This window comes from Leguminivora glycinivorella, chromosome 19 (genome assembly GCF_023078275.1).
Source record: "Leguminivora glycinivorella isolate SPB_JAAS2020 chromosome 19, LegGlyc_1.1, whole genome shotgun sequence".
Classification (NCBI taxonomy): domain Eukaryota; kingdom Metazoa; phylum Arthropoda; class Insecta; order Lepidoptera; family Tortricidae; genus Leguminivora; species Leguminivora glycinivorella.
The window spans coordinates 17,353,384-17,373,557 of NC_062989.1; the positions used below are offsets into that span (position 1 = coordinate 17,353,384).

The 20,174-nt window shown below is 36.6% G+C and overlaps 2 protein-coding genes across 2 annotated transcripts in view; both read left to right on the forward strand.

The window, feature by feature from the left end:
* The window catches only part of LOC125236602 (GAS2-like protein pickled eggs), a 201,569-nt gene that overhangs the window by 51,003 nt on the left and 130,392 nt on the right, over nt 1-20,174 (forward strand). The gene's annotated exons all lie outside the window — the stretch shown is intronic.
* LOC125236603 lies at nt 4,103-7,542 on the forward strand. The gene is made up of 2 exons (XM_048143466.1): nt 4,103-4,655; nt 7,477-7,542. The coding sequence occupies exons 1-2, from the start codon at nt 4,282-4,284 to the stop codon at nt 7,481-7,483; spliced, it is 381 nt and encodes a 126-aa protein (XP_047999423.1). The 5' UTR covers nt 4,103-4,281; the 3' UTR covers nt 7,484-7,542.

Here is a 20,174-nt window from a genome sequence, read left to right on the forward strand (position 1 = left end):
TGATTTATTAATTTTACTGAAAAAACAATAATTACCGATGATATATTCACACTTTACGACTATTATGTTAGGCCTTGATGTGGTGAATAATTGGTGGGCTTGGCTTTTAAAAACGACATTATATTATTTAGCTTGTTAGGATTTACTAAGTATTTTATAGGCAGTTAGAGAGCATTTCTTTTTTTTTGCCACTTTTATGAAGTGTGATATTTTTGAAAAAAAAAATGCTATTTCTACTCAAAATTACTAGCTTTTTCAATCCTAGTAGTTAAAAAAATTGTCCCATACGATTTTTTCTTATTTTGTTACCATTGCCCGTTTATGTTGTACCTATATGGTAACAAAAATGTAAGGAAATTCTGGGACACTTTTTGTCTCCCAGTGAGATTGAAAGTGCTCGTGATTCTAAGTACAATCGACCTAAAATTCTCTAAAACAATAAAAAAAAATATTGGCGAAAAAAAAGGAATGCTCTAGAGCTGCTGCTCTAATGCTGGAGTTTTGCGGTTCACTTTCAGAGTTCTGCGTTCTTTAGAATGTACCGAGACACTTTTCGGATGCGTTCAGCGACAACGAGGCGTAAGCGTCTTCATGCGAACGAGCGATTTTTCTTCCGCTAGAGACGATTCTGAGTCGGTACAGTAGGGGGAAGACCCTTAAAGTATCCACTCTTGAACTCATGTTAGTATACAGTGCTTACGATTATTACATTCCACATGAACCCTGTAAGTGACACCCTTGAGTTGCAGGCGTCCATAGGTTACGGTGACCGCTTTCCATCATGCGGACCGTAGGTATACCTGTTTGCCACCGACGTGCTATTAAAAAAGTCCATTTGAAAAGACACTCCTCAATTAGTATTTAAGAATGCGACTCGGTCTGGATTCAAACCCACAGCCTTTGCCCGTTACCTGCGCCGGCGCCTCCGCCCACGAGGCGATAGATCGCCGAACGCCCCCGATCGCCTCCGATCAAGGCCGATTGCGAATAGACTTGCCGGCTGTTGAACAATAATAGTTTATGATATTGTTAAACAAATACGTAAACCAACAATTTAGTACCTACTACAGTGGTGTTAGAACTTAGAACTTCAAACTCTGATGGCACGCATCGGTTTAGAAATATGTATTTACATGCATAAAATTAACAATATCTTAGGGCATAATCACAGATGTCATATATTTTATATACCATAGATCAAGCAAACGTATCTACTTAGCGTGTCAAATGAACCCATTAAAATCTACTGAGTTGTCCGTCTTTAATCGCTGCTTGCAGCTTTCGGGGCGTCAATTTTTGTAAGTTGAAGTCAACAAAAACATTAAAAATGCCTCGTTACCGTTACGTGATATTTGATTGAAACAAGACAAAAATTATGAACACACAAGGGCCTGAAACATATTTAAAATCACAGGCAAGTAACAACTTCAGTAGGTACAAAATATGACACGCTCGGCCGCCATACAAATACGATGAACTTGTTTCTTCCTAAATTTAATTCTGCGAAAAATAATTTTGAAAAATTATGTAAAATTTTGTCAAATTTTTGTTTCATTTCTGCTCGCGATTCGCAAAAGAGTTGTAAACTGAATACCCGAGTCTGTTTTCGAGTGCTGGCGGTGCCAAGTATAAAAAGCCTCGCTCAAAGACCAGCTCATTAAAATGCAACAAACTCAAACATGAAGCCTCAAGCGAGGTCGTGGATTCCTCGGAGCTTTAGTTACATTACTTACATTTGAAATAGTACCTATTCATAAACAGTTTCGACTATATTTTTGATGATTCGTCATTTTATTTTCTAATTAACGATTCAAAGTAAATCTTGGCATCCGAAACGATTAGATCGCCAATTCACCACCTGACCCGATCCTGCGCAGCCTCTTGCCAGTCACCGACTTGAAGCTGACGCAGATTCGCCACCACATTTCATTTTCTACCTTGCTTAAAAATTTTTCCGAAAAATACTAAACCTAAATGTGGTCCAAAATGTACTCCAGCGATATGCTGAGGTTAAACCATTTCGTGGCACCTTCTCGTTTTTATGTGTTCCTATTTGTAATATTTTTCTCTTTTGTGTGTTTACGAATAAAATTTATTCTATTCTATTCTACTCAATTAACATTTTTTAGGTGTTAAAGGTCTCCTCAAACATAACGAAAAGGAATCGACCAAAACTCGCTCGTTAGTATAAACATGCGTACGGCTGCGTTCAGCAACGACGACGCTTAAGCATATTCATACTAACGAGTAGGGATGTACCGACTAGTCGGGAAAGCCGACTAATCGCCGACTACAAAATATATGGTCGGATAGTCGGCCATATTTGTAGTGGGCGATTAGTCGGCAAAAAAGGCGATTATCGTGCCGACTAATCGGCAGTTGTCATTTGACAGGAAAACAGTACAAAAATAAATTAACGGGTCTTTTAGGGTCGTATTTTGTACGTATTCTAAATGTCCTACAGTAAACGGCGATAAAGAATGCGCATCGGTCTTTGGAAAGAGACAATTAACGTCACATGAGCAAGAAAGAGACAACGCTCTACGAAGACGAAAAATGATGTGCACACATTTATCGCCTGGTACTGTACTTAAGACTATCGGTTTCATAGGCAGGACCACTATCTACTTTAAGCTAAAAAATGTTAAATGTCTATAATTATTCTCATAGACCTTTGAACCTGAAAAAAATATGAAAACGCCAGAGAATCAAAAATGTCATTGAAAAATTCAGGTGAATTTAGTCGAACCCAAGCGCCGACTAGGCCACCCAAGCGCCGACTAGTCCGCAGTCGGCCTAGTCGGCCAAATCACTAGTCGGTACATCCCTACCAGCGTGTGATTTTTGGTCGGCTAGAGATTCCTCGTCGATAGGTTTGGGAAACCCTAATGATGACGTTGCAGTGACAAGCATTCGGCCTGCAGTGCTAGGTTACAGTTCGCCAGTATCAGCCCTAATACATAAATAAATACTTTTCCACACCTATTGGAATGAGGTCTCACCTCGCATATTCCCAGACAGCGAGAATTTGAAAAGCAGATGGTTTCAAAGGAACTTCCATATGTATTCCAAATACGTGACCGTGGTCACAACTAGGGATGGCACGAAACGCGATTTTAATGCGAATATATTTTTGTTGCTAACAGATTGTTGACTGATTGATATTCTTATCAGGAGCTAAATATTGTATTCACTTTTTATTTAAATACATATTAATCGTAAGAACAAATGTATGTAGGTATGTTTGTACATTAAACAAGTACTATCTCAATTCAGGTTATGAAATCACTTACGTCTGGTTATTTTCATAAATAATGACCAATAGTTAGTTATACAGAACTAACTCATCATCATCCTCCTTGCGTTATCCCGGCATTTGCCACGGCTCATGGGAGCCTGGGGTCCGCTTTGACAACTAATCCCAAGATTTGGCGTAGGCACTAGTTTTACTAAAGTTTTTAGTTAGTTTTAGTTTTTTTTATAAAGAAATGACTATTGATAATTATTTATGAAAATAACATGAATATGCTCTTTATATCTACTTTCGACACTGACAAGAGAATTGTTTATTAACGCGTTTATCGAATAAGGTGACGTATGTTCAGTCACCGGCATAAATAAGTGATTTCTGTACCTTGTCGCTTTTAATCGTTAGACAATTTCGTATGACATTTCAAACAAGACGTTAATGTGACAAGGTATAGAAGTCATCACTTATTTATGCCGGTGACTGTACTATCTTAATACGTGAAATAATACCTGGCTTCCTCAGGGTTCAAACTAATTCTATACCAAATATAAAAGATTATTACTTTCTTTACTTCCTGTATTACTAGTTGGATATTCGACACTTATTTCCGAATCGATTCTTCGAATGCGAAAATTCGTGACATCCCTAGTGCCACAGCTGTGCGAATTGATTCAATAACGAAAGTTTTAACATTCCGTGTAGGTTGTGGGATATCCGCAGGTGGTTTGACCTGGCACTCCTTCCTTACAGGCTTTACGAAAAATATATTAGGTAGGATAAATATAATAAGGTGAATTTTATTGCGACATTAGCTAGATCAAAGACATAATTAATAATTATTATTACGCTGCACAAATTCCGAAATGATATATATTAACTTGTAGTACGCCGTAGTACATACAGCCCCTAGCCATGATATTTAGAGTAAATATTAAAATTTTTGAACGAAAATTCAAAAAACGTTGCGTCACATTTCCGAACGGCGCGTCTCCGTCACGCCGTTCGGCGCTACCAACTTCATTGTCGTTTTCATGCAGCCGACGGCCATTACGCGTCATCTAATTTTAAAGTGTTTTCTGCGTATAAAAGTGGAAAAAATGCGAATTATAATGTATCGAAGAAAATTAGACAGTGTGGAAAGTAATCTGTTTGATAAATTAGGCGAGAAAATAAGAAGAGTAGGAGAGGAAGATAGAAGAAAGCCGATCAACGCGGGCGTCCCTCGCCGCCATGATCGCGGGCATTGCGGACTTTATTGTTTGCGTTATCTTACAAGATCCAAACCGCGCCCTAGGTTTGCCTTATATTCGAGATCACCATCTCTGCCTGCGGCGTCGAGAAGTAGTAACAGGTCTCCATTGGTTGTCATTGAGATTCTGACGACCTCCATAATGAAGCACAAATGGTAAGAAAAGAATTTACAATTTCAAACTTCTAATATATTTTTGTGAGGTGACAGTGGTGTGTGCTTTGTTAAACGCATTCTGACCGCTAGTGAGATGTTGGTGTTGTATGTTTTTGAAGGTCATGCACATGAATTTTACACCTTGCACTGCCAATACTGCCATGGAACAACAATTATGCTGTGCAAAATTGGAATACTAGACTAGGTATCTCCGTTTGCTTACTGCATTTGGCGCTGTGTTTGAAGTTTGTGCTGAGCAGGATTGGAATACTATACTACCCAAGTAACAATTTCTGGTCCTATAGTGGTCGCGAGCACCAAATTAAATCACATTAAATGGTCCTATAAATAGTCTATATTGGTACTGTAGAGCCGATTTGGCGCAATTATGCAGCCATTTAGTGATATAATAGGGCTATAGCAGTATCATCCGTGACGTTTAAGGTCTATAATGGTGATGTGATGATGACTATTGTGCTAATTTGTTGACATAGAGGACACAGTAACGCTATTATAGTATCAATTTATGTTATAGTAGCATCTGAGATTCCGTTATACAGGTTTTTTGTTCTGTAATAGCAGTTGCCGTCCCTTTTCATGCGAATGAATGAAATTTCTAAAATAATTTAATGTGTGTAATATTTAACAAAAACTGTTCTAAACGAGGAACTTTATGAAAAGTGGCGTGTAAACTTGTGAAGTTTAGTGTCAATCAAAATAATTTGGATTTCGTATAATTCCATCATTACTGCAAAAAGGTATGCGATGGAAATTTTACCGTTAAAAGAATATTAGTTTAATGGAGTATTTTAAGTGCGCCCTCGATTTATACCTGTTTTGAATAAAATAAATAAATATAATTTAATACAATAAAATTATTGGCACCATATTTTCTACTATGGATCCAAGAAGTAAAACATACGCTTTTATAGTTCGACTATGTCACTTATCATACGCATTCACTGCCATAAGCCCGCCATTGTGGATTCAATTAGGGTTGCATGAGACTTCAACTATGATCCAGTTTAACTTATAAGTTCTTTATATAGAAAACAATACTTGTTTTCAATGTTTTACTATAGAAAGATCTTCTAAACAGTTTTTTTTTATAAAACATATAGTAAACTCAGCTATAACGCTATTGTGTTTTAAAAGAGATACCGAAACCATTATTCCACAGTTCTGTGATATAAAAGAGTCATTGTGACGTATACGGCGATGAGATATAAAAGGCATTAGAAAACGACTATTAACGCTTTTCAAAGCTATATAAACGTATCCTGAAAACTTCATTATACAGCAAAATAGCTCTATAATGGTATTCATATCACTACTACAGTGTTAAATACTGTAGCAGTGTTTTCCAAAGCCACTATATCCCAAAATAGTGGTATAGTTAGGTTTTAATTTCTGTTAAAATACGACTACTAAAAATACTATAAGCGGCTTGTTGGGAACCCTAATAGCGCAAATTGTTAGCATAACAGTGATTCCTAACACTATTATACAATAATATTGTTCTTTAGTAGGTTATTTGATCCTGTTATAGACCAGGCCTATAGCGGCTCTATAAAATGGTGATTTAAACGTTTACATCACTTCCTAATAACACCTTTTAGCTGTATAACACAATAACTATAGCGGCTTGTCGGGAACCTTAATAGCGCAAATTGATTGCATAACAGTGATTTCTAACACCATTATATAATAATATTGTTCTATAGTAGTCATATTTGATCCTGTTATACACCAGGCCTATAGCGGCTCTATAAAATGGTGATATAAACGTTTACATCACTTCCTAATTACACCTTTTAGCTGTATAACGCAACAACTATAGCGGCTTGTCGGTAACCTTAATAGCGTAAATTGATTGCATAACAGTGATTTCTAACACCATTATATAATAATATTGTTCTATAGTAGTCATATTTGATCCTGTTATAGACCAGGCCTATAGCGGCTCTATAAAATGGTGAAATAAACGTTTACATCACTTCCTAATAACACCTTTTAGCTGTATAACGCAACAACTATAGCGGCTTGTCGGGAACGTTAATAGCGCAAATTGATTGCATAGCAGTGATTCCTAACACTATTATACAATAATATAGATCTATAGTAGTCATATTTGACCCTGTTATAGACCAGGCCTATAGCGGCTCTATAAAATGGTGATATAAACGTTTACATCACTTCCTAATAACACCTTTTAGCGGTATAAGCTTATAGAGCTAAAAGGTGTTACTGGAGGCTTTTATACGACAGGCGGTCACGCCGAAAACCTTTATACGACATCTATAGTAGCTTTTGGCGTCGAAAACCAAAATTATAGCACTAAAATGTTACTTGGGTAGGTATCTCTGTCTGCTAACTGTATTTGGCACTGTATGAAGTTTGTGCTGAGCAAGATTGGAATACTATACTAGGTATCTCTGCTTGCTAACTGCATCTGGCACTATGTGTGAAGGTTGTGCTGAGCAAAATTGGAATACTAGACTAGGTATCTCCGCTTGCTAACTGCATTTGGCAATCTTGGCGTACTATACTAGGTGCGTTCGCTGCCAGCAGTCTTAGGCATTGTGGTGTTGTCATACTAGACACATTCCTTGCCGACAGCACTGAGTTTTTACTCAAACCTACTGCTACTTGCTGTGGATGTCCAAACTTCTTGTTGGATTATGTTGGATATATCTACTGGGTTTTGTGGCGTGCTCGGCTAGGCACAGCTCTTTATCCTAGAGTTAATCAAAAGTGGTATGCCAACCTAGGCTGTCTCATTGCTTTGTAAGTGCACTAAAATGCTATTCCTATTTTTCAGCAATTGAAGATCTAAGCGATGAAGTCTTAACCTCTCGGTGAGGCACTTGAGCAGGTTGTTTTTTGGCAAAAACCTTTTTTCCAGCTTACAAAGAGATAAATAAAGAAAAGAAAGGACAAGTCAACTAAGAAACATCCTGCTCCAGAAGTTACAAAGTATAAAGCCATAGAACAGAAATAATCTGAAGTCTCAAGCGCATTATTTGCCACTGGCTTGGCCCTCATAACATTTGCTGAGTGAATTGGTCATCTTTTGTGAGACGCAGGGAGTTACAACTTAAAAGGATGTTTATAACGTTGGGTCTTTACAATAAAATTGTATGTGGGACCTTAAAATATTGTGATGTTGACTAGTGTTTTTAGAGAAAACATAGCTAAAAAGTTTTTAAATGCCATTGAATAATCTAGGGAAGATCTGAAGAGACCTAAGAAGATATAACCTAGTAGAAGATACAAATTCAAGGGCCCAACCAATAACACAGAGACATACCCAGAGCCCAAGGTCAGAAGCTGTACCACAGGAAACCATAACAACACCACCTCTTCTGCCAAGCCATATCATCAGCGGAGGTGTCGCACTCAGCAATATTACTATTACAATAGCTGTTAAATGATCAGGTTGGTATAAGTTACTGCGATCAAATTAAATATTTTTTGGCGCACTGGCAGAATATGACCAATGACCCAAGGGTCTGGTCTTGGCCATCTGGGAACAAAATCTCATTTTTATTTATGACATTACAATCAGTTATTCCTAAATTGATATCTTTCTCTGATTTTGACAGTGTGGTGTTTACTAAACACTTATGTCTGAACTGTTAATAAAAGGTATTGTAAAACATTTACCTTGTGAGTTGTAATTCTTTTGGAAAGTAATATGTGTCTAAAATATTGTTGTGGCAGAATCATACGGAGATTAGTGATTTATTTTGACTTTTTAAAGAATCTAAAAAATTAATTGAATTTATTAATTTACATGTCAGGACTCAGGAGGAAACTAATGGCACAAAAATTGCTTCATGAGCACTTTAGATTTTCAAGATGCCCTATTTTTTGACATATATATATATATATATATATATATATATATATATACATATACACCATAAATATAGGAAATACCTGTTTCTTGTCCAATACTGAAATATTTCAGTTTCAAGTTTTACCCTTAGAATTAAATGTTTCCTTATATGTACAGTGACTACTCAGACCTGTCATGAAACATATAAGATCTAAAAGGTTGCATAATGAGCAACTATCTAGGAAGTTCTCACGACGAATGTTTAAATAGTACACTAAGTTACATTTGATATCATTTCCTATCTGGAATTGAAGGAAGAAAAAACTGCTTAAAACAAAGATATGCTGTCTAATATCTAGGTTTCATATTAGACTCTAAGAAATTGCATATTTCTTTACCAGATAAGAATAAATCTAAAGTTAAATAAGAAATAAATTTATTTATAAACTTGTCAAATTGTTATATTAGGGATGTTGCCCGTTTAACTGGCTTGCTTGTCTCTATTTGTCCTGCCACTGAATATGGCTACATGTATACAAAATAACTAGAGACAAAAATATACATATTTAAGAAAAAATAATGACAATTATGATTTCATTATGTTTATATGCTTAGTGTAAAAAATGAATTAGAATGGTGGCAAGAACTATAAATGAGGCTAAATGCAAAATTTAGTGTAATAAATCTTATAGAGAAATTTATAGTGATAATTCATTGACAGGTTGAGGCGGCTCCTGTGGTAGGGAGACAGCTGCCGGGTTATGGAATGATGTTGAGAGAGAACATCACATAAATTATCTAGAGCTTATAGCGCATTTCTTATCTTTAAAGACATTTTGTTCTGATCTGATCCTATCTGACTGTGAGATTCTTTTAAGAATAGATAATTCAACAGTTATCTCATATATATTCATCGCCCGGGGGGACATGTTACCTGCACCTTAATTCAATTGCTAGGCAAAATTTGGCAGTGGAGTGAATGTGAAGATAGACATATTACGAATACCACAATATTTGCCTCATATGTTAAATCCGAACGTAATGTGATAGCCGATAGGGAATCTAAAAAGGCTTATTCGGAATTTGAATGTGAATTAAATGATGAATGTTTAGAGGGTGTCCTGCAGTGTTTTAGAAATCTGGATATAGACTTATCTGTTAGTCGCGCAAATGCTAAATGCATTCACTTTTTCATGGACACCCTATTTTTTCTACGATATTTCCCCCATTCACACTAATACCTAAAGTAAATGATTTTTCTAAAACATATATGTATATCTATGTATTCTACAAAAATCAAGAGGTATTGTTATTGTACCAAGTGGCAAGCTCAATTTTATAAAACTTGTCAAGTCAAATGCAAAGAATTGGGCCCCAGCTCTCATTTATATATATGTTATTCCAGCAACCAGCAGTTTCAGCGACGTGTTATCCTGTTTGCCGCGGGGCTCTCCGGGCAGCGCTGGCGCTGAAGGGGCGGCGGTGACGTCATGCTGCAGTCCCTCGCGCCCAACACCGTCAAGCAGTATCACACGTACTTGACACGCTGGTATTAATATACCAGCATATTACATATTAAATATTATGTAATATGTTTTGTGGAAAATAATATTAATTGTTTTAAGACATCTATTCCACAAATACTAGGTTTTAACAAATTGTGTAACGAGGTAGCTAGCTAGCTGGGTATGAAAGTGTCAATTGTTGCACATCTGCTTTGGTGCTTTTATTGAGAGAAAAGATCTCATCAGATGATAACGTGATACGCTTTATGAAGGTGCGTTTTTTCGTATATACCCACCATAACCTAAATATCGAGACGTAATTGGTTTTAAACAATTTGTCAACGTTGTCAACAAGTGTGTGAAATATCCGAGTAAAAAATTAGTCACCCTATTAGCAATTGTCACAGCACACGGAGTGCAAAATCTGTACTTGATAAAGTTATGTAATACTATTTACCATTATCCTGAAAAGATCCTTATAAAAATTTCAGACTTTATTAAAACTTCTAAAGTAGGTAGCTGTACGGATCAACGAGTGCATAACAACATAGTTATATGTGGTGGGTGTGAACGACTATTTATTGCCTATGAGAAACCACTTAGATTAGTAGGTGGATTAAGTAAATAAGATAGTGGTATTGACACCTCCATTTTCACCTCCCATTTGACCCACCATGCGTCGGTGTTAGCCGCAAATCGATTAGGAGTCAATATTGATGTAACCAGAAAAACATCAGGCCTGATACATCTAAAGTTATCGATAAATTTTATAATAGGCCCTTAGTGTCTACAATTGATTTTGATAGAGCATCGATGATCGATGTCTAGTTAGTTAGGAAACAAGTGTTTCCGTCAATTAACAATGAATGTAAAATTGTAAGCAGTAATATATTACGAAGACTTGTTTATATGTACCTATAGTTGTTGAGTTGTTAATTCTTAAAAACAAAGATAGTATGTATCATTGCTGATTGTGATAGTTATAAAACATAAGTATTATAAGATGGTACTAGATGAATATTAATAAGGAAGGATTTCCTTTTGGTTTAAATACATTTATTAATGTTTGGTAAATGATGATATCACTAGAAATTTGAAATTTAAGTGATTAAGGATTATCACGTGTTAAAAATTCACATAATCTTGACATAAAACATAATTTTGCTAGGCTAACATTGTATACCTAATACAAAGCCAGAAATAAACTTTGTATATCTCTAAACATCTACAAGTTAATATATATCATTGAAGGAATTTGTGCAGCGTAATAATAATTGGAAATTAAACGAACTTACCTGTAAGTGAAGTTCTATTTCAATTATATTAGCTGCACAAATTCCGAAATGATAACCCTCCCGCCCAGGACCCGCGTTGTCCTAGACAACCAGGGATCCCGGAGCTATCCCTGACAAAGTTTAGGATAAGGCTGGCTTTGCTGAGTTGTTAGCCAAATTATTTTATATCAGTTGGCATATTCACTGCCAGCGCGAGTTACGCGTTACAAGATAAGCATATACTTATGTAGCTATTATGTAGCATATTTTTCCCGCTCTGTAATCTTGCGATTGAGGATCGCCTAGCGGGTCGCTGGCAGTGAAGTTATATGTCCTGGTATATCACTCTAAACTAAATGAAGTTGGTAGCGCCGAACGGCGTGACGGAGACGCGCCGTTCGGAAATGTGACGCAACGTTTTTTGAATTTTCGTTCAAAAATTTTAATATTTACTCTAAATATCATGGCTAGGGGCTGTATGTACTACGGCGTACTACAAGTTAATATATATCATTTCGGAATTTGTGCAGCTAATATAATTGAAATAGAACTTCACTTACAGGTAAGTTCGTTTAATTTCCAATTAAACGAACTTACCTGAAGTGAAGTTCTATCATAATTATCCGAGTTGCTTCGTCGAATAGATTATTGTGTTTATTTATAATCTAGAAGACGAAGCAAAGAGGATAATTATTATATAACTCCGTATAGACAGATAAAGTGTAAGAAAAAACGTACCTTAGTACCATACAGAAAAAGGTACGGTGGCCTAGATGGCATTACACCTTTGGGTTACGCTCAGCTAGATGGCGCTAGTACCTATTCATATTAGTCATTTCAAAACATATCAAGCTAAGAATATGGGTCAAATTGTCAAAACTGAGATTCAAAAGTTTTAAGCCTGTGTCGAGAGATGGCAGCTCTATGCACTGTGATTACACATTTTACTTCGACAGTAACTCTCTATAATACTCTATCCTCTAGACGAAACTAAGCAGATTTTGACACATACCAATTTGATATTTCATTGAGCGAAATAACCTCAGGCCCCTGTATAACACTCCAGCATCTAAATTAATACTGGTTATATATTTCTTTATTGTTCAGTCACCGGCATAAATAAATGATGATTTCTGTACCTTGTCGCTTTAAATTTTTTGACAATTTCGTATGACATTTCAAACAAGACGTTAATGTGACAAGGTATAAAAATCATCACATATTTATGCCGGTGGCTGTTCATATGCTCTTGCACACTTTTTAACCCCCGATGCAAAAACGACGGGGTGTTATAAGTTTGACGTGTCTGTCTGTCTGTCTGTGTGTGTGTCTGTCTGTGGCATCGTAGCTCCCGAACGGATGAACGGATTTCGATTTAGTTTTTTTTTGTTTGAAAGCTGAGTTAGTCGGGAGTGTTCTTAGCCATGTTTCATGAAAATCGGTCTACTATGTCGCAGTCGGGGGTTTTTTCAAAATTTAAATTTTGTGGACCTTTCTTCCCGTCGGTGTCGTAGAAGGCGACTGTGGGATATGGGTTAAATTGTGGCGTAGGCGAGAGGCTGGCAACCTGTCACTGCAATGTCACAGTTTTCGTTTTCTTTCAACCCCTTATTTGCCAAGAGTGGCACTGAAGCTTTAGCAGTTTCATGTGCTCTGCCTACCCCTTAATGGGATACAGGCGTGATTGTATGTGTGTGTGTTAATTTTGTGGTTAGGTTATCTTACAGTAGGTAACTTTTATATGACTTTACTTGTATGAGAACGATTTCGTGACGGGTTCGTATTATTCTATTATTATAATTACACCTCCATATTATGAGCAGGTTAACAAGTCAATCTAATGATCAACATAATTGATGCAGATTTTTATCTTTAGCTCTAAGTATTGTTTTCAGATTGTTACTTATCATATCAATTATTAATTCTACGTACATAGTGGGATGTTCTACTCATTAATAGATATCAAAATAGGACGTGTCACATTTATTATCATGATCTTGCAAAATGTTTGTTATGGATACCGATACTCGCAGCACTTTAGTCGATATTTAATCAATCACTAGCATTAAGGAACTTGACTGTAGTTAAAATAAAATATTTAATAATGTTTAAATATTGGTATGGAAACCAGGTCAACAGCGTAAGATGGGCAAATGCGCTGTCTGATGAGTACAGGTTGGAGTGCGGAGTGAGACAGGGAGGATTGACCTCACCTACGCTATTTAACCTGTATATCAACGAATTAATCGAGGCGCTCAGTAGAACTCATGTCGGCTATCATGTGGATGGAGTTTGTCTCAATAACCTGAGTTATGCAGACGATATGGTGCTGCTGAGCGCGTCGGTATGTGGGCTGCGCAAGCTGTTAAATATCTGCGAAACGTATGTAACAAATCACGGCCTTAAATATAATGTTGCCAAAAGCCAGTTCATGGTGTTTGAGTGCGGTAGCAAGAAGACAGTGGATGTTCCTACTATCTGCCTCAATGGTACCCCTATAGAGAGAGTGGACCATTTTAAGTACTTAGGACATGTGATTGCATCCAACCTCAAAGACGACATGGACATGGAGCGAGAACGAAGGGCCCTGTCTGTCCGGGCGAATATGATCGCCCGCAGATTTGCTAGGTGCTCTAAAGAGGTGAGGGTCACATTGTTTAGAGCGTTTTGCACTTCCCTCTATACCTGCAATTTGTGGGCGTCGTATACGCAACGGGCATACAAGGCTCTTAAGGTCCAGTACAATAATGCGTTTCGGGTGTTGATGGGGCTGCCTCGTTTCTGTAGCGCATCGGGGATGTTCGCAGCGGCGCGCGTAGACTGTTTCTATACAACCATGCCTGCGCGTGCAGCATCCCTGGTGCGCAGGGTACGCGTCAGCCCCAACAGCATCCTACAAATGATAGCGGGCAGGGTTGACTGTCCCTATTTAGCGCACTGCGAGGGATTGCATTCCCCAATGAGTGTTGTGTTGTTTTAAATTTAATATTGTATGCACTAACCCCTTAGTTTGTAAGTCCTACTAATAACATATGTGTCCATGGTTGCACGAAATAAAAATATTCATTCAATACCATGCACGAAATAAAGCATCAGATAATTATAAGAAAAACACGTACAGAAATGCAATTTCTATTTAATAAGTCAGGTAGAAATATAAAAAGTAACTGAGTTGACCGTGACGTCACTCAATTCAATTTCTTATAAATTTATACGTAATTACGTCCCAATTGCCCTAAATAAATAAATGGTTAAATCTAAATTAGATAGTGAATTGACCTTCTCTCTTTGAAAGAGTAAAGAAAGAAAATAAATTTATTCCGGACGTTTAGATTTCTTATGTCTATTGCTACACTTTTATTGGGTACTATTAACACAAACTTCTCTGAAATGGTCTCTCCGGCCAGCATTTTGCCAAATTTCTTACCAGTATCTTGACGCTGGTCTTCCGTGGAGACCTGTCCAACCTATCGCGTCAAAGGGTGGTATTATGTATTTTAATCGTTAACTAGAACATTACTTCGCTAATCCGCGAATTGATAACGTGCAAGTTAATCAGTGTTAACCCGTTATACTTACTTGCGTATTTTTTACATGCAATTAATTTTCCCACCCTCCCACCGCAAAAAGAAATATAAATACGCAAATAAATATAACAACCCACCACCAAAAACACAAAACTCAAGCATTAATTAGCAAAGAAATGTCCTAGTTACTTTTTATTTTAAATATTAGGTATGTGCTGTATTCTTTTCCGGTACAATAAAGTGTTTACTTACTTACTTACTTACTTACTTAACGATTAACATGGATTTCCGCAAAGTAACGCCTGATTCCATCGATTATTATGTATTTACAGTCATAATATAACGTAGTTTTAAAAATATTTTGTCGCGTTTCCACCATTGTGTCAGTTGTTATGGGAACCGCGTTTTATTTATGATTCGCGGACTGTGGCCCAGACGGAATTACAATCAGTTCGTGTCAACAATGTTAACTCACTTTATGGGAAATTTATGTAGTAAGGTACAGCGGGGTAAATCGCGACTGGGGGACAATTGTAATTAATCTATTTTTTCCATTATTACACTGTTGTTGAGTTCTACATTCTACATGTATCCACTGAACACACCTGCCATATATAACCGGTGGACACTCTATTTAATAATGCAAACATTGTAAGACATGGACAAAAGGAGAAAAAAAGGACCAGTTACATTTGTCCCCCAGTCGAGATTTTCCCCGCTGTACCTTATTACCTACAAGACTTTCATGCTTTTTGGAATATCTTAGATATTTTGATGAAGGTACAAACAATGCATTGTGCTTTTTATGTATCGACAATACAATACAATAAATACTCTTTATAACTCACCTCACAAACTTGACAAGACAAATATTATAAAATAATAAATATTATAAGGACGTTCTTACACAGATTGACCGAGTCCCACGGTAAGTTCAAGAAGGCTTGTGTTGTGGGTACTCAGACAACGATATATATAATATACAAATACATATACATAGAAAACATCCATGACTCAGGAACAAATATCTGTTCTCAACACACAAATAAATGCCCTTACCGGGATTCAAACCCGGGACCGCGGCTTAGCAGGCAGGGTCATTACACCTGCACCCTAGGCCAGACCGGTCGACAAAGACAAGAAACACAAAAACAATGAAACTAAAAACAATTAAATTAATATAATATAATAACGTGTAAGTAGTAGGTAGGTAGCCCGTGTGGTGACGGGTTAAGAATTTCACCACCCCCTTTCTTCCCGTGGGTGTCGTAGGAGTCGACTGCGGGATATGGGTTAAATTGTGGCGTAGGCGTAGGCTGGCAACCTGTCACTGCAATGTCACAATTTCGTTTTCCTTCAACCCCTTTTTGCCAAGATTGGCACTGAAACTGGAGTAGTTCATGTGCTCTGCCTACCCCTTTATGGGATACAGGCGTGATTATAATTAAGTAGTAGGTACCTATGATACCTATACCTAGTTGTTGTAAGATCTATCTCTAGACAGATTTTATGAAATATTATCTTATCTATTATCTTTATCCATATAGTATCAAATTCTACGATAATTTGTCTTTCATGTCAACGATTTGGTATGTCCAAAGAGGATCGAGTATTATAGAGAGTTACTGTCAAAGTAAAATAGAATAGAATAAAATATTTATTTATTTCATTCACCACAAAAAATGTAATTTACATTAATTTTATATTACCTAAAACTAATCAAATACATAATTAAATTTGATTTGTGGTGAAGTCTGGTGCCCGAACTAGAATAAACCTGTGTGTCAGGTCACCAGTTCTCGAAAGGTACAAGCCTTGTATTACAAGTGCGCGAACTGTCAAATCGTATGGGTTGTCATGGAAACACACTTGTAATAGTTGTAATACAAGGCTTGTACCTTTCGAGAAATGGGCCCCTGGCCTTACACCCTCGTATGTCAGAATTTAGTTGGCAATTGCATGTAAACACATTGAGACACAGTTTATAACATAATTTAAAAATTAAAACCTAAAATGTGTAATCTCAGTGCATAAGACTGCCATCTCTCGATACAGGCTTAAAACTTTTGAACCTCAGTTTTGACAATTTGGCCCATATTGTTAGCTTGAGATGTGTTAAAATGTCAAATATTAATATTAGCGCCATCTAGCTGAGCGTTTCCCAAAGGTGTAACGCCATCTAGGCCACCGTACCTTTTTCTATATGGTTCTGAGGTATGTTTTTGTCTTAGACTTTATCAGTCTATACGAAGTTACATATGTCTTTGTGTCGGTAAGATATTGCATTGACTTATTACGATCATAACAGGAGACTTGACATTTCAGCAGCTAATTATAAACTGGCCACTTCCTTCTGGTTATTTATGAGTTCACTAATAATACGATAAGTGCTTGCGTATGCGCATACATTAATTTATTATATTAAAGAGATTACAATGTGTGAAATATTTACGTGTAAAAGTAAACATAGATTGTAATGAATAGGTATGTGTTTTTTATATCATGCTGGTGGCAGATAATCATACGGTTCACCTGCTATTAAGCAGTAGCCTATGGACGCGCCTTAGACGTGTACGATTCGCTCTACCAGAATCGAAAGATAATTTATAATCTTCATTCTTGATCCATGATAATTCATGATAAAACCTTCTAGGTTTTGAACATAATTTGGATGTAATTAATACATACAAATCCTTAGTCTTCTGTTTGAGCTGTAATTTAACCCAGCGAAGTCCCACCAAAGAAAATAGTTTCGGGTGAAAATAATCTATTTAGGACACAACTTCCTGCCTTACACAAACTTGCTAAACTGTGAACCGAACTGTCGCTCACAGCACAGTATTTCTGGGTTAATAATTTCAATTTATTCTAAGTACATAAAAATTTTAATTTTAACAAAAAAAAATCGAAGTGTTCAGCTAATGCTATTTTACAACATTCTTGAAACCTTCAATGGACAATTCATGTTACACGCTCGATTTAGGCTAAGCATTTCTCATGAATGAGAGGGGATCAACATAATTATTAGCATAAGTTAAATTAACAAAAAAAATTAATTACAACCATAGAAATCAAATTATATCAAAAATATTATTATTATTTATTATTCTAGGACCTTGTTGCTCGATAATCAACATTTTCAGAATTTGGATCCCCAAAAGCATAAGTTTTTAACAAAAATTTTACTGTCAGTTTTGTCGATAATCAAACCATGAAATTTCTATAAAAGTATATTTTTTGTTAACAACTTAAACTAATTGAGCGATAATCAAATTCAGAATGTGAATTTAAAGTACCTTTTTAGATTCGCGTTGTTTTAACACTTTCGAAACCGGGCTCTGACAGCGAGAATTTTCGCTACATTGGGATGTCCCAAATTCGGAAAACGCTTACTACGAGCTGAATTTATTTTACCTTTCTCTGGATTCGCGTTGTTTTAAAAAGTGAAAAAAAAATCGCAAATATTTGCGACAATATTGATCAAAAGAAAAATTATCACAAGATGTTAAAAAATACGCAAGTACAGCCGTATGCGTACACTAGTATCCATGAGTAACGGCATAATTCGAGCGCAGTGACATTTATCGTCGCCTTTGAACTTTGCGCACGCGCAGTTTAGTTGGCCAACCTTGTTTATCATGGCGCTTTATTCAATTAATCGAATATAATGTTAATCATGTTAAGACGATACAGGAGCGAAAGTTATAAAATGGAAAATTATAAAATGGGAAGGAGCCCCACTTTTAAATTGGGAATTTTAGTTAAATATAGTAAAAAAAATTAAATCGAGGTTCCTCTCTCGACTGTTTCCCCTTCAAAACTCAATCGATCGGAACGAAATTTAAGAATCTGAATAACAAGGAAATAATCTGTGTCGGACCGTTTAGTTTTTTTGCTAATTGTCACCAATCTTGAGTATCACACCTTTTTTTGCGCCATAATGAAAAAGGCCGTTTTCGGAAATTTTTGATTGGCTCTAGCGTTTTTAAAAATAAAAAAATCAAAACGGTCCGACACAGATAAAAATATTAATAATCTGTGTTGAAAAAATCATTGCTCTATCTTCAAAAACCAGGGAGGAAATAGTCGAGAGCGTTTGCATGGAGAATTGGGCCCTCCTGTATTGTCTTAAATATTATCACAAGATGAGGGCATTAAAAAATATTAGAAAAGAAATAGCGATAAATAGTACAATACGTGTAGACGTGTGTAGGTACAGTCAAGTGCAAAAATACGTATCGAAAAAATCGTCTCATAGATATATGGTACTACGCTCTTATTACACCGGACTTAGATGCTATGGGACATATTTTTGAGTAAGATGTGTACACCGTAACACCCATGTTTTTACACTTGACTGTACATATTACTCGGAATATTAAATACTAGCTTTTGCCCGCGGTTTTACTCGCGTTAGAAAGAGACAAAAAGTAGCCTATGTCACTCTCCATCCCTTCAACTGTCTCCACTTAAAAAATCACGTCAATTCGTCGCCCCGTTTTGCCCTGAAAAACGGACAAACAAACAGACACACACGCTTTCCCATTTAAAATATTTCTAGCTTTTGCCCGCGGCTTCGCTTGCGCTTAATCCACTTCCCATACCGTCCATCTTCCCCGTCCCCACTCCTTGACACTCAAGTTGACACCTGTTAACTTAATGGTCAATTACCACGAACTTGACATTAACGCCATCTCGCGGCCGTTTTCGGCAATTAAGGAGCGGGGAACATCTGTCAATGTCAGCGTTTCGAGTAATCTGATTAAATGGTATTTAAGTAAATTATTATGTTAATTTACTTTAACAAGGGTATGAAAAATGCTGCTGGGTGTGTTTTTAATACGGTGCTTGATAGCGTAATAGTACATTACGATACAAGTGCGGAAAAGAAGTTCGGTACGATTGGTCATAAATAAAAACGCGATCGAAAGGAAAGTTTTAAATAATGTAAGTAGTTACCGGGTGTGAAAAAATACTACGGGGTAAAGAACTAAAAAGCCTCTGGTGCTGTAGCCGAATGGCATTTCTGCGACGCGAAACGAAAACGAAACGCTGTGAAAGGTATCTAGTCTAGTTCTGTCGCGCCAATACGCAAGAGCGATAGAGATAGATATATACGAGTGTTTCGTTTCGTGAGCGTTTCGTGAGCGTTTGTGCCGTTCGGCTACGTGAGCATTTCTTTTTTTTGACACTTTTATGAAATGTGATATTTTTGAAACAATTTATGCTATTTCTACTCAGAATCACTATAGCTTTTTCAATCCTAGTAGTTAAAAAAATTGTCCCATACGATTTTTTCTTATTTTGTTACCATTTTCCGTACATGTTGTCTGGGGTAACAAAAGAGGAAAGTAACAAAAATGTATGGAAAT